The following is a 27,154-nucleotide window of genomic DNA, read 5'->3' as shown; positions in this document are numbered from 1 at the left end:
ACATGCACTTTAGAAGACTTGCACAAACTCACTCAAAACATAGCAAATAGCCAACTTACTGAATATACATGCTAAAATTGATGAGAATAAATAGCTCTAGCCTCCACAACAAAACACAACTTGCTATATCCCTACAAAGCTCAAACTTTATATTACTACAAGGTTAAAATTTTGGCAAAGTCCACAGCTGGATCATTGGGATGAATTAATGTTTGTTTGGTATTCCTTTGTAAGTCCAACAAAAATACACCCAACATCCCATGACTGCAATATGGGGCAAGTGACTTCTCAGTTCAAAAAGGTATCGTTGCATCAAAAAATGCAGCCATAAAATGTTTGGCTACAACATGCATAAATTCAAGGCTTCTTGATTTAGGCAAAAGGGGATTTGGGCATCAAAAAATGCAGCCACCGTATTTTGGCTACACCCTACATAGATTCACTAGGCTCATCAACACGGCATGCTATCCATGCACTTGGCTCCCACTCTTCGTTGCTGTGATAGTGTCTCCATGCACCATGCGTGTAACTCTCCTTTTAGTCTTTCCACGTCCCCATGATCAAACCAAGCCTACGTGAGCTACAAATGACAAAAGGCAAAGCAAACTTAGCCTTGCCCAAGCCACCTCCAGGGCAAGTAAAGGAGGACATGCACCAACAACCTTACTGAGGTCTTTGTCATCTTGTCTTGTAGTCCACCAGCAATGAGGTGTTGTATGCAGGCCATGACGTAGTTGCCACAATCCACGCCATTGGGCTGTTGAGGAACCTACACAATGAGCGACAAAATTTCAGTTATTGCAATCACCAAAATTTCAGCTCTAAACTAACCTGTGCTTGCTTAATGTCAGTGAATATGTTCTTGACCTGAAGATGCTTGAATCCAACTCTATAGACATAGCTGCCAATGCATAACTAATAGATGAATCACTTGCAAACTTTGGTAATGTCCCAAGAGCTGTGATTGAATAGGAGAGTGAGCTCATAACCCACCTTACGTGCAAGAATGTATTAAAAAGAAGAAGCTAGCCACACATGTCGCACCTTTGAACTGTCAGCATACAATCACGCGGGTCAATCACGCCCGCGGAGTGGTAGTAAATTAGGTAATTCTTCTTTCTAGGCAAACCAATTTTTTTTGGTGCTTATTCATACTAAGAGCACAAACATGCTCTAATGGCTCCTGCAGCATTTAGATTTCAGATTCAGGGGCAGTAAATTACAAAAGAACTAAACTAGAAATAAGCATTGTACTTGGCCTACTTTTGCACCTGTAAAGAACTGGTAAGAAGCTAAACACAAGCTCGCCAACGTCAACTCTAGCAAAGAAATTTATCAATGATTTAGATTTTCCACTCTTTAGTCCAGCATTGGTCACCACATTGTACCAAAGGGAGTCCACAAATGTAACCTTCTCGAGTACATCTACCGACAAAATATTATCCATCTACCTACAAAAGCCCACACATGTAAACCCACCTATTGGATTGGAGTCTTGAGGATTGGAAACCCTAGTGCATTGGAAGAGAAGTAGACACACTATACGTACAATCCAAAAAGATTGACAGTCCTTGTAGATGCCTCATCATCCAAGATTTCTCTCACAAATTGGGTGTTTATTTCAGCAACAAGAGTAGACCTCAAAGACCTGAACTCAATGCACACATTGGACTCTAATCTGAGGCCAAGAAGTAAACATGGGAATAAACACAAAGAAGGACAATCTTGTAAACCATTCCCAAAATGTGCAATTTTCCACATTCAACATGTAAGAAGTAACATGGGAACAAACATAAACTAGGGCACACTTGTAATCCACGAACATTCCAAATGTCAACATACATAAATCAAGAAGTAATGTTACATATATACCTAGATGGAGTAGACCTTAGATGAAGTAAGCAGGGGCAAACAAGAAAACCACAGCAATAAAGCAAACTACCTTAGCAACCAAAAAAGCCAAAAATCCATAAGCCACCATGCAAATTTAGGGTCCCTGTTACCTACACTGAGCAATTGAACCCCCTGTTTCCACATGGGTATTTCTCGTATGTTGTGCATCCATGCGTCCATTTGAAACTCGAAACACATAATGAGTGCTTTCATCCACATAGGATCCGGTCGACGCTGGTATGCAAATGGGCATGCTGATATTAGCCCCTCTGCATGCCCGCTTGATGGGCAACTTCATCCTTACAGGGCTTTCATGTTCCTATTAATAAACAAGCAAAAGGTCAATGATCACTTCACTTAACACAGAATATACCAATCTCTTCCCCATCATTACGAGACAAGGATAAAAGTATGCCATGCATGTGCGTACCTCACTGGCATGCCCAACATTCAAAGCTGCCATGAAATGAAGAGCCTCATCCTCTTGCACATCTTCCTTCTGCAATGGTGGATGGTCCTGTGTGCGGTGAGAATCAACATCCTCGAACTCTTCTTCTTCAATCTCTTTCATGACAAGCTGGACCCAAGGCGGTAGTCTCCGAGTTTGACTCTACACAAAGAAAGTGAATGCCATGGTTTATCTTCACAAATACTTAAAGGGCCCTCGCTCTCACGTGGTGCCTTGCTTGATATGTCTTAAAGTTGCATGCAAATTTCCTTTCTTTATCACCAAACTGATGGATGGCTTGCTTATGCCAAGCCTCACTATCAGGATTTGGGAGCATCCTCCCATTTGCTCCCAAATCACAAAGGACATAAATTAGCCCAAGAAGTAATGTTACATAGATACCTAGATGAAGTAAGCAGGGGCAAACAAGAAAACCACATCAATAAAGCAAACTACCTTAGCAACCAAAAAAGCAAGAAATCCATAAGCCACCATGCAAATTTTGGGTCCTTGTTACCTACACTGAGCAATGGAACCCCCCGTTTCCACATGAGTATTTCCCGTATGTTGTGCATCCACGCGTCCATTTGAAATATGAAACACATAATGAGTGATGCCATCCATGCAGGATCTGGTCAACGCTCGTATGCAAATGGGCTTGCTGATATTAGCCCTTCTGCATGCCTGCTTGATGGGAAAGTCATCTCCTGTCTACTTTTATACACCAGGGCCTTTGTTGTGGGTGTGCCCGCCCTTATGAGGTGTTTTATCATTTTTCCTCACTCCCCGTATTTTTTCCCTAGTTTTTCCCATTTTTCGGTGGTGTGGATGGATGCCAGATGTTGGCAGGAGCTCTTGGTGGCTGGTCGACTGTCCATTCAGCAGTCGTGTGGCTGGCCGACTGCCCATCAGCAAGCGTCATGCATGGGGCATATAAATAGGCCCCATGCCCCCCACCACTTTCTCATTCAGTTATTTGCGGGATCTTGTGTATAGAGAAGAGTTTACACACCTATCTCTCTGTGTTTCTTGTGCTGTCTATTTTCTGCATTCTACTTGCTCTTGTCAACCCAAGTTTGGTTATCATTTCCGCTGCATATTCTGACATGGTATCAAAGCCCTAGGCTCGTGATAGATCTTGGGAGTTTTCTGAGCAAGAGGGGGATCGTTAGGTTGCTGATTGGTGGACTGTTTTGGACGGTTTGGGAAGAGAAGGTGCAAGAGAAAGGCGGGCTAAGGTGCTGGACAGCCACTTGCAGGTTTTACAGATTTTTTTTCCCACCCACCCACCCTTTCAGTTTACTCCCCGCGATTGGCAGATTTACTAGAGATGGCTGAGAAGCATGTGAAGATTCCGACTCTCCCCACGTTCCCAGTGGACCGTCAGTTGGACAGGTCCAACTACGGCATCTGGAAGGTCATGATGGAGTCTGTGCTGGAGTCATATGACCTTGCTGATTTCATCATCATCGGGGTTCCACGGCCGGAAGCAGAGGAAGGGGAGTTACTGTCGATGAGGAAGGACCGAGAGGCACAGGCACACATGTGGGATCGTGTCAACACCAGGGTCTGGTCATTTATTTTCCTCAACTGCACACCACAAGTGATCAATCATGTAAAGCACATGACGCTGGCGAGAGGCATATGGGAGCACTTGGCTTCTCTTTATAACAGGGTATCACCCATGAAACGGATCTCCTTGGAAGTGCAGATGCGGGTTATGAACCCTGCAAAGTCCTCGACGATGCGGGAACACATTAACAAGCTGCAGGCCCTTCAACAGGAAGTCCTACAAGCTGGGAAAGAGATCATCTACAGACATGGCCATCACTTTGCTGTCCCACTTGCCTGCTCAGTATTCTGCTTTCTATTCATCGTTGATTACGAGTGGCAGGCTTAGCAACATTACCTGGGAGGAGCTTGTGCCAATGGTCTTGGACCAGGAGGAACGTTTCACGAACCCTCCTCACAGCGGCAGTTCCGAGGCCTTAACTAGCCAACGGTCGAAAGGCCGGAATAACAAGGGCAAAGGGAAGGCTTCCTTGGAGAAGTCTCCTGAGAAGAAGCCTGACTCAGAACGAGAGAAGCTTAAGGCCGAAAGATTCTGCAATGATTGTGGCGAGAAAGGCCACTATTGGAGGAAGTGCCCTAAGCGGACAAGGAAGAGTGCTGATTCCTCAGCCTCAGCTGCAAAGACTCCGGCATTTGTGTACTTAGAGATGATGGACTCCGACGCTTCATCATCTTCGAGCGAGGAGACAATTGGCTTCACCGCGAAGGATACGCGGGAATGGATTCTTGACAGTGGTGCTTCCAGGCACATGACTCCATCCCGTGACTTCTTTCTGGATGTGAAACGGCAGTCAGGTTGGATCTTTATTGGCGACAACTGCCGGAGGCAACGAAGTTCTCTCTTACATGGTGGCAGAGTTATGGAAGACAAGGTCTTCCAAAGCTCACTCGTATCGCTTTACGTGTCCTCTCACAGCTAAAGTTTTCTATCTTTACATTTTCCATACATGTGTTATGGACCTGGGACCATGGTTCATTGTCCAATGTCTATTGTCTATGACCATGTCCAATGTCCATTGTAATTTGTCACCATTGACACGTCACAATGCACATGTGACATGCAGGATTGCTCTGCTGGTGGATGCGAGCGCAATTGGAGCGCTTATTCGCTAATTCACACGAAGATCCGTAATCGACTCAGCACTGCACAGCTAGAGAGATTAGTCTACTGCCGAGCAAATATGAAGCTTGTGCGAGATTACCACGCTTTGGGGACACCCAAGCAGGTTAGAAAGTTGAAACTTTGGGCTAGCGTTTATACATATTACAAGCGAATATTTGTAATTACTAATTACTACTTTCTACGCTGTTAATAATGTGAACACTGAATTGCATTTTGTTTTTTAACAGACAGATCCATCAAAATTGAAGTTGGTCTCGGAGGGGAGTGCAGAGGAGACTGAGCAGCAGCAGCAGCAGCTTGTGAGAAACGATCAGGAGGAGATTATTCGCATGCTGCACAGAGAGCTGGAGAGTGTGGATCGACGTGTGACGAGGTCACGTGCGCGAGTTCTCAGTCTCCCATTAGTCGGGCGAGATGCAGGTCCAGAAGTTTCACGACGAGAGACCATTCGGCGAGGAAAGCTTCCTGTCCGTACTCCTCGGAGACGGGCAAATGAGACTGTTCCTCTCATTCAGCCTACGGAGGATGATGATCCAGGACAGCAGAGTATGATGGCAGAGCCAAAGTATGATGAAGAGGGCAACGTCCTGACAGATGGGGACTTGCTCTCTTCAGGAGTGTCATCATCCTCATCCGATGAGGAGTTTTGAGATTCAGAGAGTAGAGTCTCGAGAGTCGAGTCGAGACTCTTTGTTATTGCTTAGTGTTTTTTACTTTTGAGTCTTGACTCTTGACATCAGACATTTATGATTTGTTATTTGTATGCTCTAGTATGAGCCTTTTAGGTAGACATCAGACATTTGTTATTTGTATGCTCTAGTATGAGCCTTTCTACGTCTATTTTGTCTTGACAGCCATTGTGTCAAGTATATGATGTGTGTTTTGAAATTAGTACATACTACATGCGAATTGGTTTATTTTGATTCTTGAATGTTTCAAACTTTTATGTACCTTAAATGTAGAAAGGTGTTGAATGTCCTATTGTTTGCCAATGGTACGTATTTTTACGTACATAAAAAATTTTACTGTACGGAACACCGTACAGTACGTACATATATACAACGTACAGTATGTACACATCAACCTTGAACTCCACTATTCCGATACATAGTGAGGGCCGGATGGAGATTATTCCCGACGGCAAGGGGGGCAAGCATGCTTTCCGTGTTCTTTATGTCCCTGCTCTGGGTTTTCATCTTCTGTCAATGCATGAAGTATGCAAGACTGGTTTCGGGTGGAATTTGAGGAGCATTCAGTTGCTCTACGGGACCGTGAGACTGGCCAGGTTGTTTGGGAAGGCGGTGTGGAGAATGGTATCTACAAGTTCTCTGCACTCTCCTCGTTGACAGGTTCTCAGGTCGGAGATTTGTGGCACTTTCGTTTTGGCCACTTAAATGTAGATGCATTGAGGCGAGCTTTCCGAGACCAGATGGTGGTTGGCTTGCTAGATGTTGTGTCATGTGCACAGTGTGTATCTACCGTGTGCTACACGCACGCAAGACTAGTTTCGAGGCTTGGGAAAGCTTGGAGCTAGGCAGGCTGATTGACGAGCTGAGTTAGTGATATACTAACGGGCGGGCACCCAAGTATGGACGGGCGGGCGCCCAAGTGTGGATGCCCGATGACCGGCCAAGAGCCTATGAAAGGGTGGCCAAGGTTAGTTATTGGGATATAGAGAGTCTCGTGAGTTTGTGAGAGCTCTATGGTCTTGGAGCCTGGATCTAGTGCAGACGTGCACCTGCTTTACGCAGCCGAGGCCGGTAGCAGTCTCAAGGCCCGCGAGGGCAGCTTCGTGGCGGTATGGGACGTCGCGAGGAGGAGATTGGTCGGTACGTCATCCTAGTTAGCTCAGCTCGTGGCTCGGTGGGGACAGCCAAGACTGTGGGCTCGCCCACGGCTGTCATGGTTGGGAGGTGAGTCAAGCCTGCACCCCCTTGTTGTTTGTTTGTTCGTTTGTTTGCAGGTTTCGAGTCTCGAACCAAGATCGATCACGAGGAGATCCGTGGGGATTTGACAGTGGTACCAGAGCATACCTCGTGAACGAGCAAGTCGGTAGGTAGAGAAGATGAGGTCGAAGAAAGGTATGTGTTAAAAAGCTTGCTGTTTTTTCTGTACATACTGCTGTTTTCAGAATAGCATGTGTTTTTTCTTCATCAAAGAGACCCATGTTGATGGGAGGTGGTAGTCTACGTAGGGTCGTTGCTTTGCAAGGAAGAGGAGAGTTGTTTGTGCAGTCATACGCATGAACTGCAAGGAGAGAAACAGAAAAAGCACGTTGCACGTTGCTTTTTGGCGCAAGAGAGAGAGAGCGGTTGTGAGACGGAGGCACTGGCGGGGCTGGCGGGTTTGTGCGTTGGCAAGTTTGCAGGCGGTGGCTACCGGCGGCTGAAGGCGCCTAAGGCTAGCCAAGCAGGCGGCCAAGCAGCCAGGCCAGGCCGGCGCCCAGGCCACGTGGCCTTGTGGCCAGGCCTGCGTAGCCAGCCAGGCAACGCCCAGGCCAGGCTGCGTAGCCAGCCCAGGCAGCGCCTAGGCCAGGCGGGCAGGCGCCCAGGCCAGGCCGGCAAGCCCACGCAGGCTGCCCAGGGCCACACTGCTGTGATACCCAGGCCCACGCAGGCGCTGACACAGGCACCGACAGTACTTCAGGCGTCGGTTTCAGTTGACGACAGCATCCGCCGGAAGGAAAGCATGCGCCGGCAGCTTCAATCGCCAATGTTAATCCTGCAGGGAAGAGGAAAAAAAAACGAGGAAAGCCTTCGCCGTTTTAGGCTGGCTTTCGTTTTTTTTTAAGTCTACTTTTTTGAGATTAACCCCCCCCCCCCCCCCCCAAGGTTAAACGTGTTTTATTTTTTTAAGAAAATTGAATATATATATATATATATATATATATATATATATATATATATATATATATATATATATATATATATATATCCATATATATATATATATAATTTAAAAAAAACACAAAAGCAAAGACAAAAGCCAAAGATAGCTTTTGGGAAACCTTTATAAACCCCTTAAGTGGGCTTCTTGCCACACATCTCTCAAGTTCTCAAGCTCTCAAGCTCTCAAGATCCCTTGCACTTTCCTTGTGCAAAGATCGAATTTTCTCTCCGCGTACCCTCTTCACGATGTCGACCCAAGAATCAGAGTTGGAGCCCCTCGTGGAACGCGAAGGCTTGCCGGCTACGGAAGGTACCGATGCCGATCTTTTTGACGATTTTGTGTCAAAATCAGATTTCCAAGAGTTCAAAGTAGCTCTCGAAGCTTCTTCGACGGAACATCAGGCACAAATCGCAGCCCAGATGCAAGCTTTGCAGAACTCCATCGCTCTATTGACCACTACCCTCTCTACTTTCTCGGGTATGGATACCTTGGCTTCAGCTTTAGGCCCCAACATTACTCCGGAACCGTTCGGGGGCGAGCAAAAGCAGCGAACCAAGGAGATCGTGGACACGTGGCTACATAAGTGGCAAGTTCACTTTCAGTTTCATCCATATGATGACGGAAAGAGGATCCAGTTAGCAGCAGGTTTCCTGTCCGGCAAAGCCTTGCTTTGGTGGAAGGAACTCAACCCTAAGCCAACGACTTGGGCACAATTCGAAGACGTTTTCAAGAAAGAATTCCTCAAGAAAGAGGATGACTATGATGTTGTTGCCCGGTTTTCAGCTTTGACCATGACCTCGCAGCACCTCACTTATGAGGTCTACCTCCAGAAGTTTCGTGACTTGCAGATGAAAGCTACAAAGATGGATCCCACTACTCTTTTGGGGTTTTTCGTAGCTAGTTTACCAGACTCGTACCAATTACAGGTTAAAAATAACAAATGTAAAACATTGGACGAGGCCATTCATTCAGCCCGTATCTATGATGATACGATGGTCTTACCGAGCAGGGGAACAAGCATAAAAGAAAGTTCTCCGCACCTATGGCTAACACGACAGAAGGAAAGTCTTCGGACCAACCTTCGAAGAGTTCCAGTTCGACACCAGCGAAGAAGAAACGACTCCTTAGGGCCTTAAAGCTCAAGAAGGAAGGACGTTGTTTTATTTGCGAAGAAAAAGGACACATGCGTAACGAGTGCCCAAAGCAAAAGGGTACCAAGACAAACGCAGGACCCAAGCCAAAGGCAGCTAACCAGTTGTCTTTGACAAGTACGTCAATTACTGTACTTTCTCGCCCTAGTACTTGTTCTGGTTGTCTGTTCAATTCTAAAGTATTTGGCTTGCATGATCTTCTCCGAGTTTATGGAGAAGTGAATGGCCATAAAATCACATTCTTTTAGACCCTGGCAGTTCGCATAAGTTTGTTAACTACAAACTTGTGCAGAAATTGAGTCTTGATATGAACTCAGCGACCATACCTATGAGGTACCCCTACCTGCGGGAAGGCAAGTTTGGGATCGCAAGGTGGAGATGCTTCCAATCCAGATTCAGGACTACAAAGACACTCTGGAATGCTATGTTATGCATCTGGAAAATGTAGACTTGTTATTAGGGATTGAGTGGTTTAAGACTCTTGACGTCCAGATAGATTGGTCTAGTCATATTTTTTCTTTTCAGCATAGGGACACCAAGTATAGTATTTTAGGTGATTGTATTCATCCCTCTCAGGGACCTCTTGTAAATACAATTGATTTTGGAAATATAATGGATTCTTCTTTGTATACAGCTTTCCATTGTGTATTGATTCCACTTTCTTCTTTTCTCATCCCTTCCATGGCTGTGAATGAATTAAGTGTGTTTGAAAGCAAAGAATTACAGAAGATACTTAATTCGTTTCAAGATGTATTTCTTAAGGAACTGCCATCGGGTTTACCACCTGAACGGGCAGTAGATCATCGTATTGACTTGATCCCTGGTGCTCATCCTGTCAGTATTCCACCTTATAGGATGAGCCAAGCCGAGGAAGATGAGTTGGCTAAACAACTCGAAGATTATTTGAGGATGGGCCAGATCCGTCTAAGTAAATCACCTTGGGGTGCACCTTTGTTGCTAAGGAGAAAGAAGGACAATACCTGGAGAATGTGTATAGATTACAAGAGATTGAACAAGCTGACCATTAAGAACCGTTATCCTCTCCCTAGATCAGATGACTTGATTGACCGGTTAGCAGGAGCGAAATATTTTACGAAGATAGATGTAGTACTGGCTATCACCAGATACGTATTCATGAAAGGCATGTCGAAAGAACCGCCTTTCGGACTAGGTATGGCCATTACGAGTTTCTCGTATTACCTTTTGGGTTAACCAATGCTCCAGCCACAATGATGAACGATCTTTTTCGTGAACATTTGGGAAAATTTGTGGTGGTGTTCTTGGATGATATTTTGATTTATAGTCGTACTCTTGAGGATCATGTCAGACACCTCACGATTGTCTTATCTATTTTAAGACAGAATCGACTATATGCTAAGTTAAGTAAATGTGAGTTCTTTATGACCGACATCATTTACTTGGGACACAAGATCACTAGAGATGGATTGAGCATTGACTATGACCGAGTTCAGAAGGTTTTGGACTGGCCTATACCGCGAACAGTGAAACAACTTCGTTCTTTTCTCGGTTTTGTTGTTTTTCTTCGAAAATTTGTACGGGAGTACTCTCAGCTCACACTACCGATGACCGACTTATTGAAAGGTCGTGGACGTAAGTCAAATCAGCCTATCATTTGGAATAACGATTTGGATATGGCCTTCAGACTTTTGAAAGATAAAGTCAAGGAAGCACCTATCTTAGCATTACCCGATCCTAGTCGGCCTTATGTTCTTGAAACTGATGCCAATGACTATGCTATCGGGGCTGCTTTGTTTCAAGATGGTAGACTGGTTGCTTTTGAAAGTAAAAAGCTAGACGACACTCAATCTCGTTGGCCAACCCTTGAGAAGGAGCTTTATGCTGTGATTCATGCTCTCAAGGTTTGGAGACATTATTTATATGGCTCCAAGTTTGTGGTATTGACTGATCATCAGTCAATCAAGTATGTGTGTGATGCGGATGATTTGAGAGGCAGGAAAGCTCGTTGGGCAGAGTTAATGCAAGATTTTGATTTTGAGATCCGTTATCGGAAAGGGTCCATGAATAGTTTTGCAGATGCGCTTAGTCAGATTAGAGAGGTGAATACTTTGTCGTTCACCGAGATTTCTACTGACTTATTTCAGTCATTGAGAGGGCTTTGTAGGACTGATAATTATTTTGGTCCATTTTGGCAGAAGATCCACGACGGGAGCTCATTGATTGACCAAGACTCGATGACTCAGCAGTCTACCATTCAGGCTGCAGGAGGCCAGTGGATGATTCGGAATGGTTTACTATTCCGTAATGACAAAATTTGTGTACCACAAATCCCGGACATTAGGTCCAAGATTCTTAAGGAGTGTCACGACGCCCCTTCTGCTGGACACCCTGGGGTACACAGGACACTATCGTTAGTGAAACACACTTTTTATTGGCCGAAGATGAAAGGGTATGTAGAAGATTATGTTCTCAAGTGTCAAATTTGTCAGGCAAATAAAGCTGAACGCTTTCGACAGGCTGGGTTGTTGCATCCTTTGCAAATCCCAGGTAATAAATAGGAAAGTATTTCCATGGATTTTATTACCGGATTACCAAGAACACATCAAGACCAGGATTCTATTTGGGTTGTGGTAGATCGCTTGACAAAAATGGCTAGATTTTTTCAACCCGGAAGACTATTACAGCTACGCAATCAGCTCGGCAGTTTATCGAGCAATTGTTTAGACTATACGGGTTACCGCAGGACATAGTCAGTGATAGGGACAAGTTTACGAGTGATTTTTGGAAACTTGTTTTTGAGAAGTTGGAAACAACTTTGAATTTGAGTTCCTCAGATCATCCTCAATCTGATGGCCAGACTGAAAGCCTTTGCCAATTTCCACGACCTCTTTGACTTCCCATGCCTCTGAATTGGCCTCTTCCACCTGCTCTCCCCCCTCAAAGGTGTAGCTCCCACTTCCACGACTTGAGTATTTAGAGAATTGTATTCAATAAAAATAGCCCAAGGAGCTAATAATAGTGGTGCATCTAATTTTGGGCTTGCTTTTCCCACTTTTGGGCTTTGCTTTACCTATTAATAACCATATCAAGGTTCCTAAGGTTTGTACATATCAAAACCTTTGCCCAAATATAAAAAATAGGCCTTTACACATGAAATAACCTTGTACACACTCGCACATAAAATAACCTAGACACATGAAAGGCTATAAATGATTTATGAAATTCTAATACATGATCTAGCAAAATGATCTCCATTTTCACTCCACCGCTCAATCCACCATCCATACAACACCTCAATCGGTACCCTCGTATAGTGTGACACCTCAATCGGTACCCTTGCACATCTCATGCCATGCGACACCTGAATCAGATTTTGGAGAATATGCTTCGAGCATATGTATCCAAAAGACAGAGTTCATGGGAGGATTATCTTCCTATGTTAGAATTTGCATATAACAGTACTAAGCATACGAGTACAGGGTTTAGTCCTTTCATGCTTATGTATGGTTTTCAACCTAGATAACCTCTTACAGTAGGATTCTCAGGACTTCAGCATGATGCAGCACGTAATTTTTTGCAAGATATGCAGGAAATGTTACAAGTTGCAAAGAAATCTATTAGAAATGCTCAAGACCGAGACAGGTTTATTCTAATAGACATCGTTCACCCAGAGAATTCTTTGAAGGAACGATGGTGTATTTGCGAGTTCCGAAAGATTTCGAGACTTTACGGACAGGTAGATCTCCGAAATTATCCCCTAGATACTGTGGACCATTTCGTGTTACACGACGGATTGGTTCAGTTGCATATGAATTGGATTTGCCTTCTCATGTGAAAGTTCATCCTGTATTTCATGTCAGTAGACTTAAGGAAGTACTGGGTGGAGCAGATTAGTTAGTTACTCCTCAAGAAATTATAGATGTCGAGGACATGACATTTGTTCCGCACGAACCTGAAAAGATTCTTGGATTTCGTGAACGAAGATTGCGTAATACGCTTATCACGGAATACAAGATCAAGTGGAAGGATCGTGTTGAGGAGGACGCTACATGGGAGACATTGACTACTCTTCAGAGAGATTACCCTGGCTTTTTAGTGAGCTCAGGAGTGAGCTCTTAGAGGAAGGGGAGTATGTCATGTGCACAGTGTGTATCTACCGTGTGCTACACGCACGCAAGACTAGTTTTTCGAGGCTTGGGAAAGCTTGGAGCTAGGCAGGCTGATTGACGAGCTGAGTTAGGGATATACTAACGGGCGGGCACCCAAGTATGGACGGGCGGGCGCCCAAGTGTGGACGCCCGATGACCGGCCAAGAGCCTATAAAAGGGTGGCCAAGGTTAGTTATTGGGATATAGAGAGTCTCGCGAGTTTGTGAGAGCTCTATGGTCTTGGAGCCTGGATCTAGTGCAAACGTGCACCTGCTTTACGCAGCCGAGGCCGGCAGCAGTCTCGAGGCCCGCGAGGGCAACTTCGTGGCGGTATGGGACATCGCGAGGAGGAGATTGGTCGGTACGTCATCCTAGTTAGCTCAGCTCGTGGCTCGGTGGGGACAGCCAAGACTGTGGGCTCGCCCACGGCTGTCATGGTTGGGAGGTGAGTCAAGCCTGCACCCCCTTGTTGTTTGTTTGTTCGTTTGTTTGCAGGTTTCGAGTCTCGAACCAAGATCGATCACGAGGAGATCCGTGGGGATTTGACATGTTGGTAGTAGGCAAGGGCGTTGTAGTTCTTGCATACGTGGTAAGCAGCACAAGGAATCCTTTCCGAAGCAGGCTTCCAGGTGGGCTTCGAAACCATTGGAGTTGATTCACACTGACTTGTGTGGACCTCAGCAAACACCATCTTTGGGAGGATCTCTCTACTTTATGCTGCTTGTTGATGATTGTACCAAATTCACGTGGGTCTACTTTCTTTCCCAGAAGGACCAAGCTTTTGCACGGTTCAAGGATTGGCACGTGATGGTGGAGAAAGAGTCTGGATTTCAAGTCAAGACTCTCAGGGCTGATAAAGGAGGTGAATTCTCCTCGACTGTATTTCTCAGATTTTGTGCAGATCATGGCATCAAAAGGGAACTGGCCAATACAGGATCGCCTTCGGAGAATGGAGTTGTCGAACGCAAGAACAGGACTGTGGTGGAGATGGCGAGGACCATGCTGGAGCATCGTGATCTTCCTCGTCCACTTTGGGGAGAGGCTGTGGCAACGGCTGTCCATACCCTCAACAGATCTCCGACGACTTCAGTACCCCATATGACTCCATTTGATGCATACTTTGGCAGGAAACCTGATGTCTCGCACTTCCGTGTCTTTGGGAGTGACGCATATGTACATATTCCGAAGAAGGAGAGGGGGAAGCTTGACTCCAAGTCCCGCAAGCTTGTATTTGTGGGGTATAATTCTCTTTCCAAGGGATACAGATTGTATGATCCAGACAGGAACAAGATTGTTGTCAGCCGGGATGTGGTCTTTGACGAGCATGTTCCAGTATCCACTGTCGGAGGAGCCGCCACTTCTTGGAGATCCAAAGGAGTCTGATGATGATTCCCAAACCATCATTTCAGTTGATCAACCTCAGTCACTACAGGAGGTTGAGCCCAGCTGGAGTAGAGCCTCCTGTGGTCTGGTTGTTAGACACCCTTCGGGAGTCAGGTGTCACGGAGTTACCCTCCGAGTGGACCACAGAGGACGGCCCTCGAAGATCACACAGAGTCCGAGATAAAAGCAATACAACGGAGCTTCTTCAGGTAAGGTAAACTATGTTTTGATGTCTCGTATTATGCGGGACAAGGAGCCCACTTCTGTCAAAGAAGCCCTTTCACAAGATACTTGGAGGAAAGCCATGCAGGTGGAACTTGATGCCATCGAGAAGAACAACACTTGGGAGTTGGTTCCAAGGCCATCGAAGCGGTCAGTCATTGGTGTCAAATGGGTCTTTAAGACCAAATATGCATCTGATGGGTCGGTGGACAAACACAAAGCAAGACTTGTGGCTAAAGGTTATGCTCAGCGGGGCCAGGCATCAACTACGAGGATACCTTTGCACCGACAGCACGGATGTCCACGATTCGGACCGTTCTTGCCCTTGCTTCTTCTCAGAGGTGGCCCGTGTATCAAATGGATGTAAAATTTGCGTTCCTTAATGGTGACCTGCAGGAGGAGGTGTATGTTGAGTAGCCTCCAGGCTTTATTGTTCCAGGATCTGAAGGGATGGTTTACAGGTTACGTAAGGCCATGTATGGTCTTAAGCAAGCTCCCAGGGCTTGGAATCAGAAGATTGATTCCTTCTTTGTTCGGACTTGATTTCAGAGATCGGTTGCAGATCCGAACCTGTATCCCTTTCGGGAACGCGGCATGGTCACGATTATCATCCTTTATGTGGATGATCTCATTCTCACTGGCGGTCATGCGGAGCACATTGGAGTGACGAAGGCTGCCTTGTCAAAGGAGTTTGAGATGACCGACTTAGGCTTACTCCACTTCTTTTTGGGATTGGAGATCTGGCAGACCCAGAGGGGGTTTTTCGTCTCTTAGCAGCGGTACGTTCATGAGTTGCTTGAGGCCTTTGGGATGGAGAACTGCAAGCCTATTACTTCGCCGATGGACCCGAACACAAAGTTAACCGTTACTGATCCTTGTGAGCCAGTTAATGCCTCGCAGTACCGGAAGTTGGTTGGTTCATTGATTTGGTTGCTGAACACCAGATTGGACTTGAGCTTCTCTGTGGGGCTGTTGCGTCTTTCATGCAGACGCCATTGAAGTCTCATTGGGACGCAGGATTGCGGATCTTGCGGTATCTGCAGAGTACGAAGGATCTAGGACTCTTTTACACAGGAGGGTGTCATGTGCACAGTGTGTATCTACCGTGTGCTACACGCACGCAAGACTAGTTTTGAGGCTTGGGGAAGCTTGGAACTAGGCAGGCTGATTGACGAGCTGAGTTAGGGAAATACTAACGGGCGGACACCCAAGTATGGATGGGCGGGCGCCCAAGTGTGGACGCCCAATGACCGGCCAAGAGCCTATAAAAAGGTGGCCAAGGTTAGTTATTGGGATATAGAGAGTCTCGCGAGTTTGTGAAAGCTCTATGGTCTTGGAGCCTGGATCTAGTGCAGACGTGCACCTGCTTTACGCAGCCGAGGCCGGCAGCAGTCTCGAGGCCCGCGAGGGCAGCTTCGTGGCGGTATGGGACGTCGCGAGGAGGAGATTGGTCAGTACGTCATCCTAGTTAGCTCAGCTCGTGGCTCGGTGGGGACAGCCAAGACTGTGGGCTTGCCCACGGCTGTCATGGTTGGGAGGTGAGTCAGGCCTGCACCCCCTTGCTTGTTTGTTTGTTCGTATGTTGCAGGATTCGAGTTTCGAACCAAGATCGATCACGAGGAGATCCGTGGGGATTTGCAAGTGGTATCAGAGCATACCTCGTGAACGAGCAAGTCGGTAGGTAAAGAAGATGAGGTTGAAGAAAGGTATGTGTTAAAAAAGCTTGCTGTTTTTTCTGTGCATACTGCAGATTTCAGAATAGTATGTGTTTTCCTTCATCAAAGAAACCCATGTTGATGGGAGGTGGTAGTCTAAGTAGGGTTGATTGCTTTGCAAAGAAGAGGCATGTTTTGTTGTGCAGTCGCATGTACTGTAGAGAGAGAGAAAAGAAAAAAAGCATGTTTGCTTTTCGTTGCTTTTTGGCGCACGAGAGCGAGAGAGCGAGAGAAGTGCTGGATCGCATACTCGCTGGCGAGTGGGTTTGCTGGCCGAGTTTTGTTCACGTGGCAGGCGGGCAGGTGCGTAACCAGGCGGCCTAGGCCTGTAGGCAGCCAGGCGGCTTGCGCAGCCACCCCAGGCCGGCCCAGCACCAGGCCAGGCCAGGCTTGCGTAGCCAGCCCAGGCCAAGTACGGCCGGCGCCCATGCCCACGTGGCCCCCCTGGCCAGGTCTATGCGGGGATGACGCAGGCGACGACAGCATCTCCAGCGACGTCAACAAGGTAGACGGCATCTCCAACCGATGGCTGTTCCAGGAGAAAAAAAAAACAAGGAAAGCCACTTTTTTTTAGTGCTTTCGTTTTTTTTGGGAGTTAAATTTTTTTTTTTTTAAAGGTTTAAAAGTCATCCCCTCTCCAAGGTTTAAGAGTGTTTATTTATTTATTTTTAGAACTTGGAATATATATATATCCATATATATATATATATATATATATATATATATATATATATATATATATATATTCAAGAAAAAAAAAACACAAAAGCAAGGGCAAAAGCCAAAGTTAGCTTTTGGGGGCTTTTAGTTTTTTTGGGAAACCTTTATAAACCCCCTCAAGTGGGCTTCTTGCCACACATCTCTCAAGTTCTCAAGTTTTCAAGCTCTCAAGCTCTCGAGTTCACTCGCACTTTCATTGTGCAAAGATCGAATTTTCTCTCCACGTACCCTCTTTCCGATGTCGACCCAAGAATCGGAGTTGGAGCCCCTCGTGAAACGCGAAGGCTTGCCGGCTACGGAAGGTACCGATGCCGATCTTTTTGATGATTTTGTGTCAAAATCAGATTTCCAAGAGTTCAAAGTAGCTCTCGAAGCTTCTTCGACGGAACGTCAGGCATAAATCGCAGCCCAGATGCAAGGTTTGCAGAACTCCATCGCTCTATTGACCACTACCCTCTCTACTTTCTCGGGTATGGATACCTTGGCTTCAGCTTTAGGCCCCAACATTACTCCGGAACCGTTCGGGGGCGAGCAAAAGCAGCGCACCAAGGAGATCGTGGACACTTGGCTACATAAGTGGCAAGTTCACTTTCAGTTTCATCCATATGATAATGGAAAGAAGATCCAATTAGCAGCAGGTTTCCTGTCCGGCAAAGCTTTGCTTTGGTGGAAGGAACTCAACCCTAAGCCAACGACTTGGGCACAATTTGAAGACGTCTTCAAGAAAGAATTCCTCAAGAAAGAGAATGATTATGATGTTGTTGCCCGGTTTTCAGCTTTGACCATGACCTCGCAGCACCTCACTTATGACCTCACTTATGAGGTCTACCTCCAGAAGTTTCGTGACTTGCAGATGAAAGCTACAAAGATGGATCCCACTACTCTTTTGGGGGTTTTCGTAGCTGGTTTGCCAAACTCGTACCGATTACAGGTTAAAAATAACAAATGTAAAACTTTGGACGAGGCCATTCATTCAGCTCGTATCTATGATGATACGATGGTCTCTTCCAAGTCGAAACCCGTTACCGAGCAGGGGAACAAGCATAAAAGAAAGTTCTCCGCACCTATGGCTAACACGACAGAGAGAAAGTCTTCGGACCAACCTTCGAAGAGTTCAAGTTCGACACCAGCGAAGAAGAAACGACTCCTTAGGGCTTTGAAGCTCAAGAAGGAAGGACGTTGTTTTATCTGCGAAGAAAAAGGACACATGCGTAACGAGTGCCCGAAGCAAAAGGGTACCAAGTCAAACGCAGGACCCAAGCCAAAGACAGCTAACCAGTTGTCTTTGAGGTACGTCAATTACTGTACTTTCTCGCCCTAATACTTGTTCTGATTGTTTGTTCAATTCTAAGGTATTTGGCTTGCATGATCTTCTCCGAGTTTATGGAGAAGTGAATGGCCATAAAATTCAAATTCTTTTAGACCCTGGTAGTTCGCATAATTTTGTTAACTACAAACTTGTGCAGAAATTGAGTCTTGATATGAACTCAGCGACCATACCTATGAGGTACGCCTACCTGCGGGAAGGCAAGTTTGGGATCGCAAGGTGGAGATGCTTCCAATCCAGATTCAGGACTACAAAGACACTCTGGAATGCTATGGTATGCATCTGGAAAATGTAGACTTGTTATTAGGGATTGAGTGGTTTAAGACTCTTGACGTCCAGATAGATTGGTCTAGTCATATTTTTTCTTTTCAGCATAAGTATAGTATTTTAGGTGATTGTATTCATCCCTCTCAGGGACCTCTTGTAAATACAATTGATTTTGGAAATATAATGGATTCTTCTTTGTATACTGCTTTCCATTGTATATTGATTTCACTTTCTTCCTTTCTCATCCCTTCTTTGGATGTAAATGAATTAAGTGTGTTTGAAAGCAAAGAATTATAGAAGATACTTGATTCATTTCAAGACGTATTTCCTAAGGAACTGCCATCGGGTTTACCACCTGAACGGGCAGTAGATCATCGTATTGAATTGATTCCTGGTGCTCATCCTGTCAGTATTCCACCTTATAGGATGAGCCAAGCTAAGGAAGATGAGTTGGCTAAACAACTCGAAGATTATTTGAGGATGGGCCAGATCCATCCAAGTAAATCACCTTGGGGTGCAGAAGGACAATACCTGAAGAATGTGTATAGATTACAAGAGATTGAACAAGCTGACCATTAAGAACCGTTATCCTCTTTCTAATTCAGATGACCTAATTGACCGGTTAGCAAGAGCGAAATATTTCACGAAGATAGATTTACGTACTGGCTATCACCAGATACATATTCATGAAAGGCATGTCGAAAGAACCGCCTTTCGGACTAGGTATAGCCATTACGAGTTTCTCATATTACCTTTTGGGTTAACCAATGCTCCAGCCACTTTCCAGCAAATGATGAACGATCTTTTTCATGAACATTTGGGGAAATTTGTGGTGGTGTTCCTAGATGATATTTTGATATATAGTCGTACTCTTGAGGATCATGTCAGACACCTCACGATTGTCTTATCTATTTTAAGACAGAATCGACTATATGCTAAGTTGAGTAAATGTGACTTCTTTATGACCGACATAATTTACTTGAGACACAAGATCACTAGAGATGGATTGAGCATTTACTATGACCGAGTTCAGAAGGTTTTGAACTGGCCTATACCACGAACAGTGAAACAACTTCGTTCTTTTCTCGGTTTTGTTGTTTTTCTTCGGAAATCTATCCAGAAGTACTCTCAGCTCACACTACCGATGACCGACTTATTGAAAGGTCGTGGACGTAAGTCAAATCAGCCTATCACTTGGAATAACGACTTGGACATGGCCTTCAGACTTTTGAAAGATAAAGTCAAGAAAGCACCTATCTTAGCATTGCTTGATCCTAGTCGGCCTTATGTTCTTGAAACTGATGCCAATGACTATGCTATCGGGGCTGCTTTATTTCAAGATGGTAGATCGGTTGCTTTTGAAAGTAAAAAGCTAGACGACACTCAATCTCGTTGGCCAACCCTTGAGAAGGAGCTTTATGCTGTGATTCATGTTCTCAAGGTTTGGAGATATTATTTATATGGCTCCAAGTTTGTGGTATTGACTGATCATCAATCAATCAAGTATGTGTGTGATGCGAGAGGCAGGAAAGCTCGTTGGGCAGAGTTAATGCAAGATTTTGATTTTGAGATCCGTTATCGGAAAGGGTCCATGAATAGTTTTGCAAATGCGCTTAGTCGGATTAGAGAGGTGAATACTTTGTCGTTCACCGAGATTTCTACTGACTTATTTCAGTCATTGAGAGGGCTTTGTAGGACTGATAATTATTTTGGTCCATTTTGGCAGAAGATCCACGACGGGAGCTCATTGATTGACCAAGACTCGATGACTCAGCAGTCTACCATTCAGGCTGCAGGAGGCCAGTGGTGGATGATTCGGAATGGTTTACTATTCCGTAATGACAAAATTTGTGTACCACAAATCCCGAACATTAGGTCCAAGATTCTTAAGGAGTGTCACGACGCCCCTTCTGCTGGACACCCTGGGGTACACAGGACACTATCGTTAGTGAAACACACTTTTTATTGGCCGAAGATGAAAGGGTATGTAGAAGATTATGTTCTCAAGTGTCAAATTTGTCAGGCAAATAAAGCTGAACGCTTTCGACAGGCTGGGTTGTTGCATCCTTTGCAAATCCCAGGTAATAAATAGGAAAGTATTTCCATGGATTTTATTACCGGATTACCAAGAACACATCAAGGCCAGGATTCTATTTGGGTTGTGGTAGATCGCTTGACAAAAATGGCTAGATTTTTATCAACCCGGAAGACTATTACAGCTACGCAATCAGCTCGGCAGTTTATCGAGCAATTGTTTAGACTATACGGGTTACCGCAGGACATAGTCAGTGATAGGGACAAGTTTACGAGTGATTTTTGGAAACTTGTTTTTGAGAAGTTGGAAACAACTTTGAATTTGAGTTCCTCTGATCATCCTCAATCTGATGGCCAGACTGAAAGAGTGAATCAAATTTCGGCGGATATGCTTCGAGCATATGTATCCAAAAGACAGAGTTCATGGGAGGATTATCTTCCTGTGTTAGAATTTGCATATAACAGTACTAAGCATACCAGTACAAGGTTTAGTCCTTTCATGCTTATGTATGGTTTTCAACCTAGATCACCTGTTACAGTAGGATTCTCAGGACTTCAGCATGATGCAGCACGTAATTTTTTGCAAGATATGCAGGAAATGTTACAAGTTGCGAAGGAATCTATTAGAAATGCTCAAGACCGAGACAGGTTTTATTCTAATAGACATCGTTCACCCAGAGAGTTCTCTGAAGGAACGATGGTGTATTTGCGAGTTCCGAAAGATTCCGAGACTTGATCATGTTGAGGAGGACGCTACATGGGAGACGTTGACTACTCTTCAGAGAGATTACCCTGGCTTTTTAGTGAGCTCAGGAGTGAGCTCTTAGAGGAAGGGGAGTATGTCATGTGCACAGTGTGTATCTACCGTGTGCTACACGCACGCAAGACTAGTTTCGAGGCTTGGGGAAGCTTGGAACTAGGCAGGCTGATTGACGAGCTGAGTTAGGGAAATACTAACGGGCGGGCACCCAAGTATGGACGGGCGGGCGCCCAAGTGTGGACGCCTGATGACCGGCCAAGAGCCTATAAAAGGGTGGCCAAGGTTAGTTATTGGGATATAGAGAGTCTCGCGAGTTTGTGAGAGCTCTATGGTCTTGGAGCCTGGATCTAGTACAAACGTGCACCTGCTTCACGCAGCCGAGGTCGGCAGCAGTCTCGAGGCCCGTGAGGGCAGCTTCGTGGTGGTATGGGACGTCGCGAGGAGGAGATTGGTCGGTACGTCATCCTAGTTAGCTCAGCTCGTGGCTCGGTGGGGACAGCCAAGACTGTGGGCTTGCCCACGGCTTTCATGGTTGGGAGGTGAGTCAGGCCTGCACCCCCTTGCTTGTTTGTTTGTTCGTTTGTTGCAGGATTCGAGTTTTGAACCAAGATCGATCACGAGGAGATCCGTGGGAATTTGACAGAGGGGATGGAGTCAGGCTCCAAGGTTGGAGTGACTCAGATTGGGGAGGAGATCCAGACACGAGGAGATCTACTTCAGGATACAGTTTTACCCTCGGCTCAGGAGCAGTTTCTTGGAGCAGCAAGAGGCAGCCAACTATTGCCCTCTCTTCGACAGAGGCAGAGTACCGGGCTGCTTGTGGTGCTGCTTGTGAGGTTGTGTGGCTGCGGAGGCTGCTAGGCGAGATTGGGTTTCCACAGAAGGAGCCCACAGTCATCCAGTGCGATAACCAGAGTTTATAACTATTGCTCGGAACCCGGTCTTCCATGCCCCGACCAAGCACATAGAGATACAGTATCACTTTGTACGTGAGAAGATCTTGGCTGGTGATATCTTGCTACTTTATTGTTCGATGGAGGACAATGCGGCGGACCTCTTCACGAAGTCTCTACCTCAGGCTACGCTCAGGCGGCACTCCAGCTCCCTTGGGTTGATTTCACACCTAGGAGCTGAGAGGGGGTGTTAGAAGTCATCTCCTGTCTATTTTTATACACCAGGGCCTCTGTTGTGGGTGTGCCCGCCCTGTATGGGTGTTTTATCATTTTTCCTCACTCCCCGTATTTTTTCCCCATTTTTCGGTGGTGTGGATGGATGCCAAATGTTGGCAGGAGCTTTTGGTGGCTGGCCGACTGTCCATTCAGCAGTCGTGTGGCTGGCCGACTGCCTATTCAGCAAGCGTGGAGTTTTCTTCTACTGGCCGACTTGCTTTATGCAGTCGTGGAGCTTTCTACTGCTGGCCGACTGCTTCATGCAGTCGTGGAGAGCCACTAGCGCTGGCCGACTGCATGCATGGGGCATATAAATAGGCCCCATGCCCCCCACCACTTATTCATTCAGTTATTTGCGGGATCTTGTGTATAGAGAAGAGTTTACACACCTATTTCTCTGTGTTTCTTGTGCTGTCTATTTTCTGCACTCTACTTGCTCTTGTCAACCCAAGTTTGGTTATCATTTCCGCTGCATATTTTGACATCTCCATCATAGAAAGGTTTGAAGGACATCTACAGCTGCTGATGATGCTCGTACAGATGCTGCTAGTGTTGCTGCTACTGAGTCTTGAAAGGAACCCCATTGGTGTTGCTTTGTGGCATGCCTCCATCATGGATGCCACAGATGCTACTGCTGGATGGCCTGCCTCCATCCTGGATGCCATCCTGTTGTTGCTGCTGCTACTACGGAGTGGCTTGTCTCCATCTTAGATGCCACTCCACTGCTCCCTATCCTAGATGGCATGACTCCCATATGGGTGCCATCTTTCTACTGCTGATGGCCTAACTCCCAAAGGGTGCCACCTATCTACTGTTTGCTGGGTGGCCTGCCTCCATCCTAGATGCCACTCCACTGCTACCGATGCTAGATGGTCTAATTCCCAAATAGGGTGCCATCTGAAGAAACTCCCCCTCTAAAAGGGAAGCTGCTCCTGCTAGTCTAGTCTCCCGCTGAAGGAGAACTCGGTCGCTGCTAGTCTAGTCCCCCTCTGAGGAGAATTCACTGCTACTGCAGAAGCTGGTCTGCTACTATTGAAGCTGTTTAACAGTTTACCTGCTGGTTTGAATCCTTCAAAGGTACCACCACTCTGGCTCAAGCTGTCAAGCACACTCACCCTAGGTAAGCCAATCAAGGTGTGCCCACTCTACTGCTGCTGCTAGAAACTACTGTTGGGGAGAATGCACATGCGGACGCATAAACAAGACAAGAGAGAGGGTAGCGAGAGCTTGTGGACAAGATCACCTTTTATATTAGCTTGAAGCTTAATCTTTGATGTCTCGTATTATGCGGGACAAAGAGCCCACTTCCGTAAAGGAAGCCCTTTCTCAGGATACTTGGAGGAGAGCCATGCAGGTGGAACTTGATGCCATCGAGAAGAAGAACACTTGGGAGTTGGTACCGAGGCCATCGAAGCATTCAGTCGTTGGTGTCAAATGGGTCTTTAAGACCAAATATGCGTCTGATGGGTCGGTGGACAAACACAAAGCCAGACTTGTGGCTAAAGGTTATGCTCAGCGGCCAAGCATCAACTACGAGGATACCTTTGCACCGACAGCACGGATATCCACGATTCGGACCGTTCTTGCCCTTGCTTCTTCTCAGAGGTGGCCCGTGTATCAAATGGATGTAAAATCTGCGTTCCTTAATGGTGACCTGCAGGAGGAGGTGTATGTTGAGCAGCCTCCAGGCTTTATTGATCCAGGATCTGAAGGGATGGTTTACAGGTTACGTAAGGCCTTGTATGGTCTTAAGCAGGCTCCCAGGGCTTGGAATCAAAAGATTGATTCCTTCTTTATTCGGACTGGATTTCAGAGATCGGTTGCAGATCCAAACCTGTATCTCTTTCGAGAACGCGGCATGGTCACGCTTATCATCCTTTATGTGGATGATCTCATTCTAACTGGCGGTCATGTGGAGCACATTAGAGTGACAAAGGCTGCCTTGTCAAAGAAGCCGACTTAGGCTTACTCCACTTCTTTTTGGGATTGGAGATCTGGCAGACCCAGAGGGTGTTTTTCGTCTCTCAGCAACGGTATGTTCATGAGTTGCTTGAGGCCTTTGGGATGGAGAACTGCAAGCCTATTACTTCGCCGATGGACCCGAACACAAAGTTAACCGTTACTGATCCTTGTGAGCCAATTGATACCTCGTAGTACCGGAAGTTGGTTGGTTCATTGATCTGGTTGCTGAACACCAGATTGGACTTGAGCTTCTCCGTGGGGCTGTTGAGCTCTTTTATGAAAACGCCATTGAAGTCTCATTGGGACGCAGGATTGCGGATCTTGCAGTATCTGCAGAGTACGAAGGATCTAGGACTCTTTTACACAGGAGGGGATGGAGTCAGGCTCCAAGGTTGGAGTGACTCAGATTGGGGAGGAGATCCAGACACGAGGAGATCTACTTCAGGATACAGTTTTACCCTCAGCTCAGGAGCAGTTTCTTGGAGCAGCAAGAGGCAGCCAACTATTGCCCTTTCTTCAACAGAGGCAGAGTACCGGGCTGCTTGTGGTACTGCTTGTGAGGTTGTGTGGCTGCGGAGGCTGCTAGGCGAGATTGGGTTTCCACACAGAAGGAGCCCACAGTCATCCAGTGCGATAACCAGAGTTGTATAGCTATTCCTCGGAACTCGGTCTTCCATGCCCGGACCAAGCACATAGAGATACAGTATCACTTTGTACGTGAGAAGATCTTGGCCGGTGACATCTTGCTACTTTATTGTTCGACGGAGGACAATGCGGCGGACCTCTTCACGAAGTCTCTACCTCAAGCTACGCTCAGGCGGCACTCCAGCTCCCTTGGGTTGATTTCACAGCCAAGAACTGAGAGGGGGTGTTAGAAGCCATCTCCTGTCTACTTTTATATACCAAGGCCTTTGTTGTGGGTGTGCCCGCCCTTATGAGGTGTTTTATCATTTTTCCTCACTCCCCGTATTTTTTCCCATTTTTCGGTGGTGTGGATGGATGCCAGATGTTGGCAGGAGCTCTTGGTGGCTGGTCGACTGTCCATTCAGCAGTCGTGTGGCTTGCCGACTGCCCATCAGCAAGCGTGGAGTATTTTACTGCTGGCCGACTTGCTGTATGCAGTCGTGGAGTTATCTACTGCTGGCCGACTGCTTCATGCAGTCGTGGAGGGCCACCAGCGCTGGCCGACTACATGCATGGGGCATATAAATAGGCCCCATCCCCCCCACCACTTTCTCATTCAGTTATTTGCGGGATCTTGTGTATAGAGAAGAGTTTACACACCTATCTCTCTGTGTTTCTTGTGCTGTCTATTTTCTGCATTCTACTTGCTCTTGTCAACCCAAGTTTGGTTATCATTTCCGCTACATATTCTGACAACTACATCCTTACAGGGCTTTCGTGTTCCTCTTAATAAACAAGCAAAAGATCAATGATCATTTTACCTAGTACAGAATATACCAATCTCTTCCCCATTATTACGAGACAAGGATGAACGTATGCCATGCATGTGCGTACCTCACTGGTATGCCCAACATTCAAAGCTGCCATGAAATGAAGAGACTCATCCTCCTGCACATCTTCCTTCTGCAATGCTGGATGGTCCTGTGTGTGGCAAGAATTAGCATCTTCGAACTCTTGTTCCTCAATCTCTTCCATGACAAACTAGACCCAAGGTAGTAGTCTCTGAGTTTGACTCTACAGAAAGAAAGTGAATGCCATGTTTTATCTTCACAAATACTAAAAGGACCCTTAATTAGGCTCAAATGAAGAGCAACAAGAGACAAAGTGACTTACATGTTTTTCATAACTCTCATCGATACGCCTCTGTATGCGGTCTAAATGGTGTGCCTTATTAGACATGTATCTAACTGTCACCGTCTTCATGTAATCAGTGATGAAATCTTCTTTTGTCATGCTTCCAACCTTATGTCCACCATCTTCCCAAAGGAGTTCTGCTCTCGCGTGGTGCCTTGCTTGATATGTCTTAAAGTTGCATGCGAATTTCCTTTCTCTATCACCAAACCGATGGATGGCTTGCTTATGCCAAGCCTCACTATCAAGATTTGGGAGCATCCTCCCATTTGCTTGATCCTTTCCCTTAGGAGGCCGACCTATCTTTTGCAACCCATGTTCTTTAAGGTGGTACACATGCAACCCGTGTTCTTTAAGGTGGTCCATCATGCGAGTCCTTTATTGCTCAAAAGTTAACCTCTTTGGACATGTCAAGGATGCCCGGCATTGGCGTACAAGCCTTCTGTCCGGAAAGTATACCCCCACATAAGGCCACACATCCCCTTTGTTGCCCCTGTTGCCTTGAGGCTGAGCTTCATGTTTTGCTGGATTTTGAGGTTCTAGGGGCACTTCTAAACCTGGGGGGGGGGGGGGGGGG

At 46.1% G+C, this 27,154-nt stretch overlaps 2 protein-coding genes across 4 annotated transcripts; one reads left to right on the top strand and one right to left on the bottom strand.

The window, feature by feature from the left end:
• Positions 1 to 190: 190 nt before the first annotated feature.
• Positions 191 to 27,154, bottom strand: LOC147608494 (uncharacterized). Of its 3 annotated transcripts, XM_086789156.1 has the most exons (6): positions 26,560 to 27,154; positions 26,281 to 26,367; positions 2,324 to 2,503; positions 2,008 to 2,212; positions 668 to 769; positions 191 to 580 (listed from the first exon to the last, which is right to left on the bottom strand). In XM_086789156.1, exons 1-6 carry the CDS (start codon positions 26,944 to 26,946, stop codon positions 561 to 563), a joined length of 981 nt encoding a protein of 326 aa, XP_086645282.1. In that variant the 5' UTR covers positions 26,947 to 27,154; the 3' UTR covers positions 191 to 560. The 3 variants fall into 3 exon arrangements, with proteins under 3 accessions (XP_086645282.1, XP_086645281.1, XP_086645283.1); XM_086789155.1 differs by having other exon boundaries at positions 191 to 769; XM_086789157.1 differs by having other exon boundaries at positions 191 to 769; positions 26,281 to 26,460; positions 26,560 to 26,695.
• Positions 4,841 to 6,074, top strand: LOC147608495 (uncharacterized). The gene is made up of 2 exons (XM_086789179.1): positions 4,841 to 5,139; positions 5,264 to 6,074. The coding sequence occupies exons 1-2, from the start codon at positions 4,972 to 4,974 to the stop codon at positions 5,684 to 5,686; spliced, it is 591 nt and encodes a 196-aa protein (XP_086645305.1). The 5' UTR covers positions 4,841 to 4,971; the 3' UTR covers positions 5,687 to 6,074.

This window comes from Cibotium barometz, chromosome 53, assembly GCF_041138505.1.
Source record: "Cibotium barometz isolate CiBa-2024 chromosome 53, ASM4113850v1, whole genome shotgun sequence".
Taxonomy (NCBI): Eukaryota; Viridiplantae; Streptophyta; class Polypodiopsida; order Cyatheales; family Cibotiaceae; genus Cibotium; species Cibotium barometz.
Note: the sequence above shows the minus strand (reverse complement) of the source record. Positions and strands in the feature narration are given on the sequence as shown.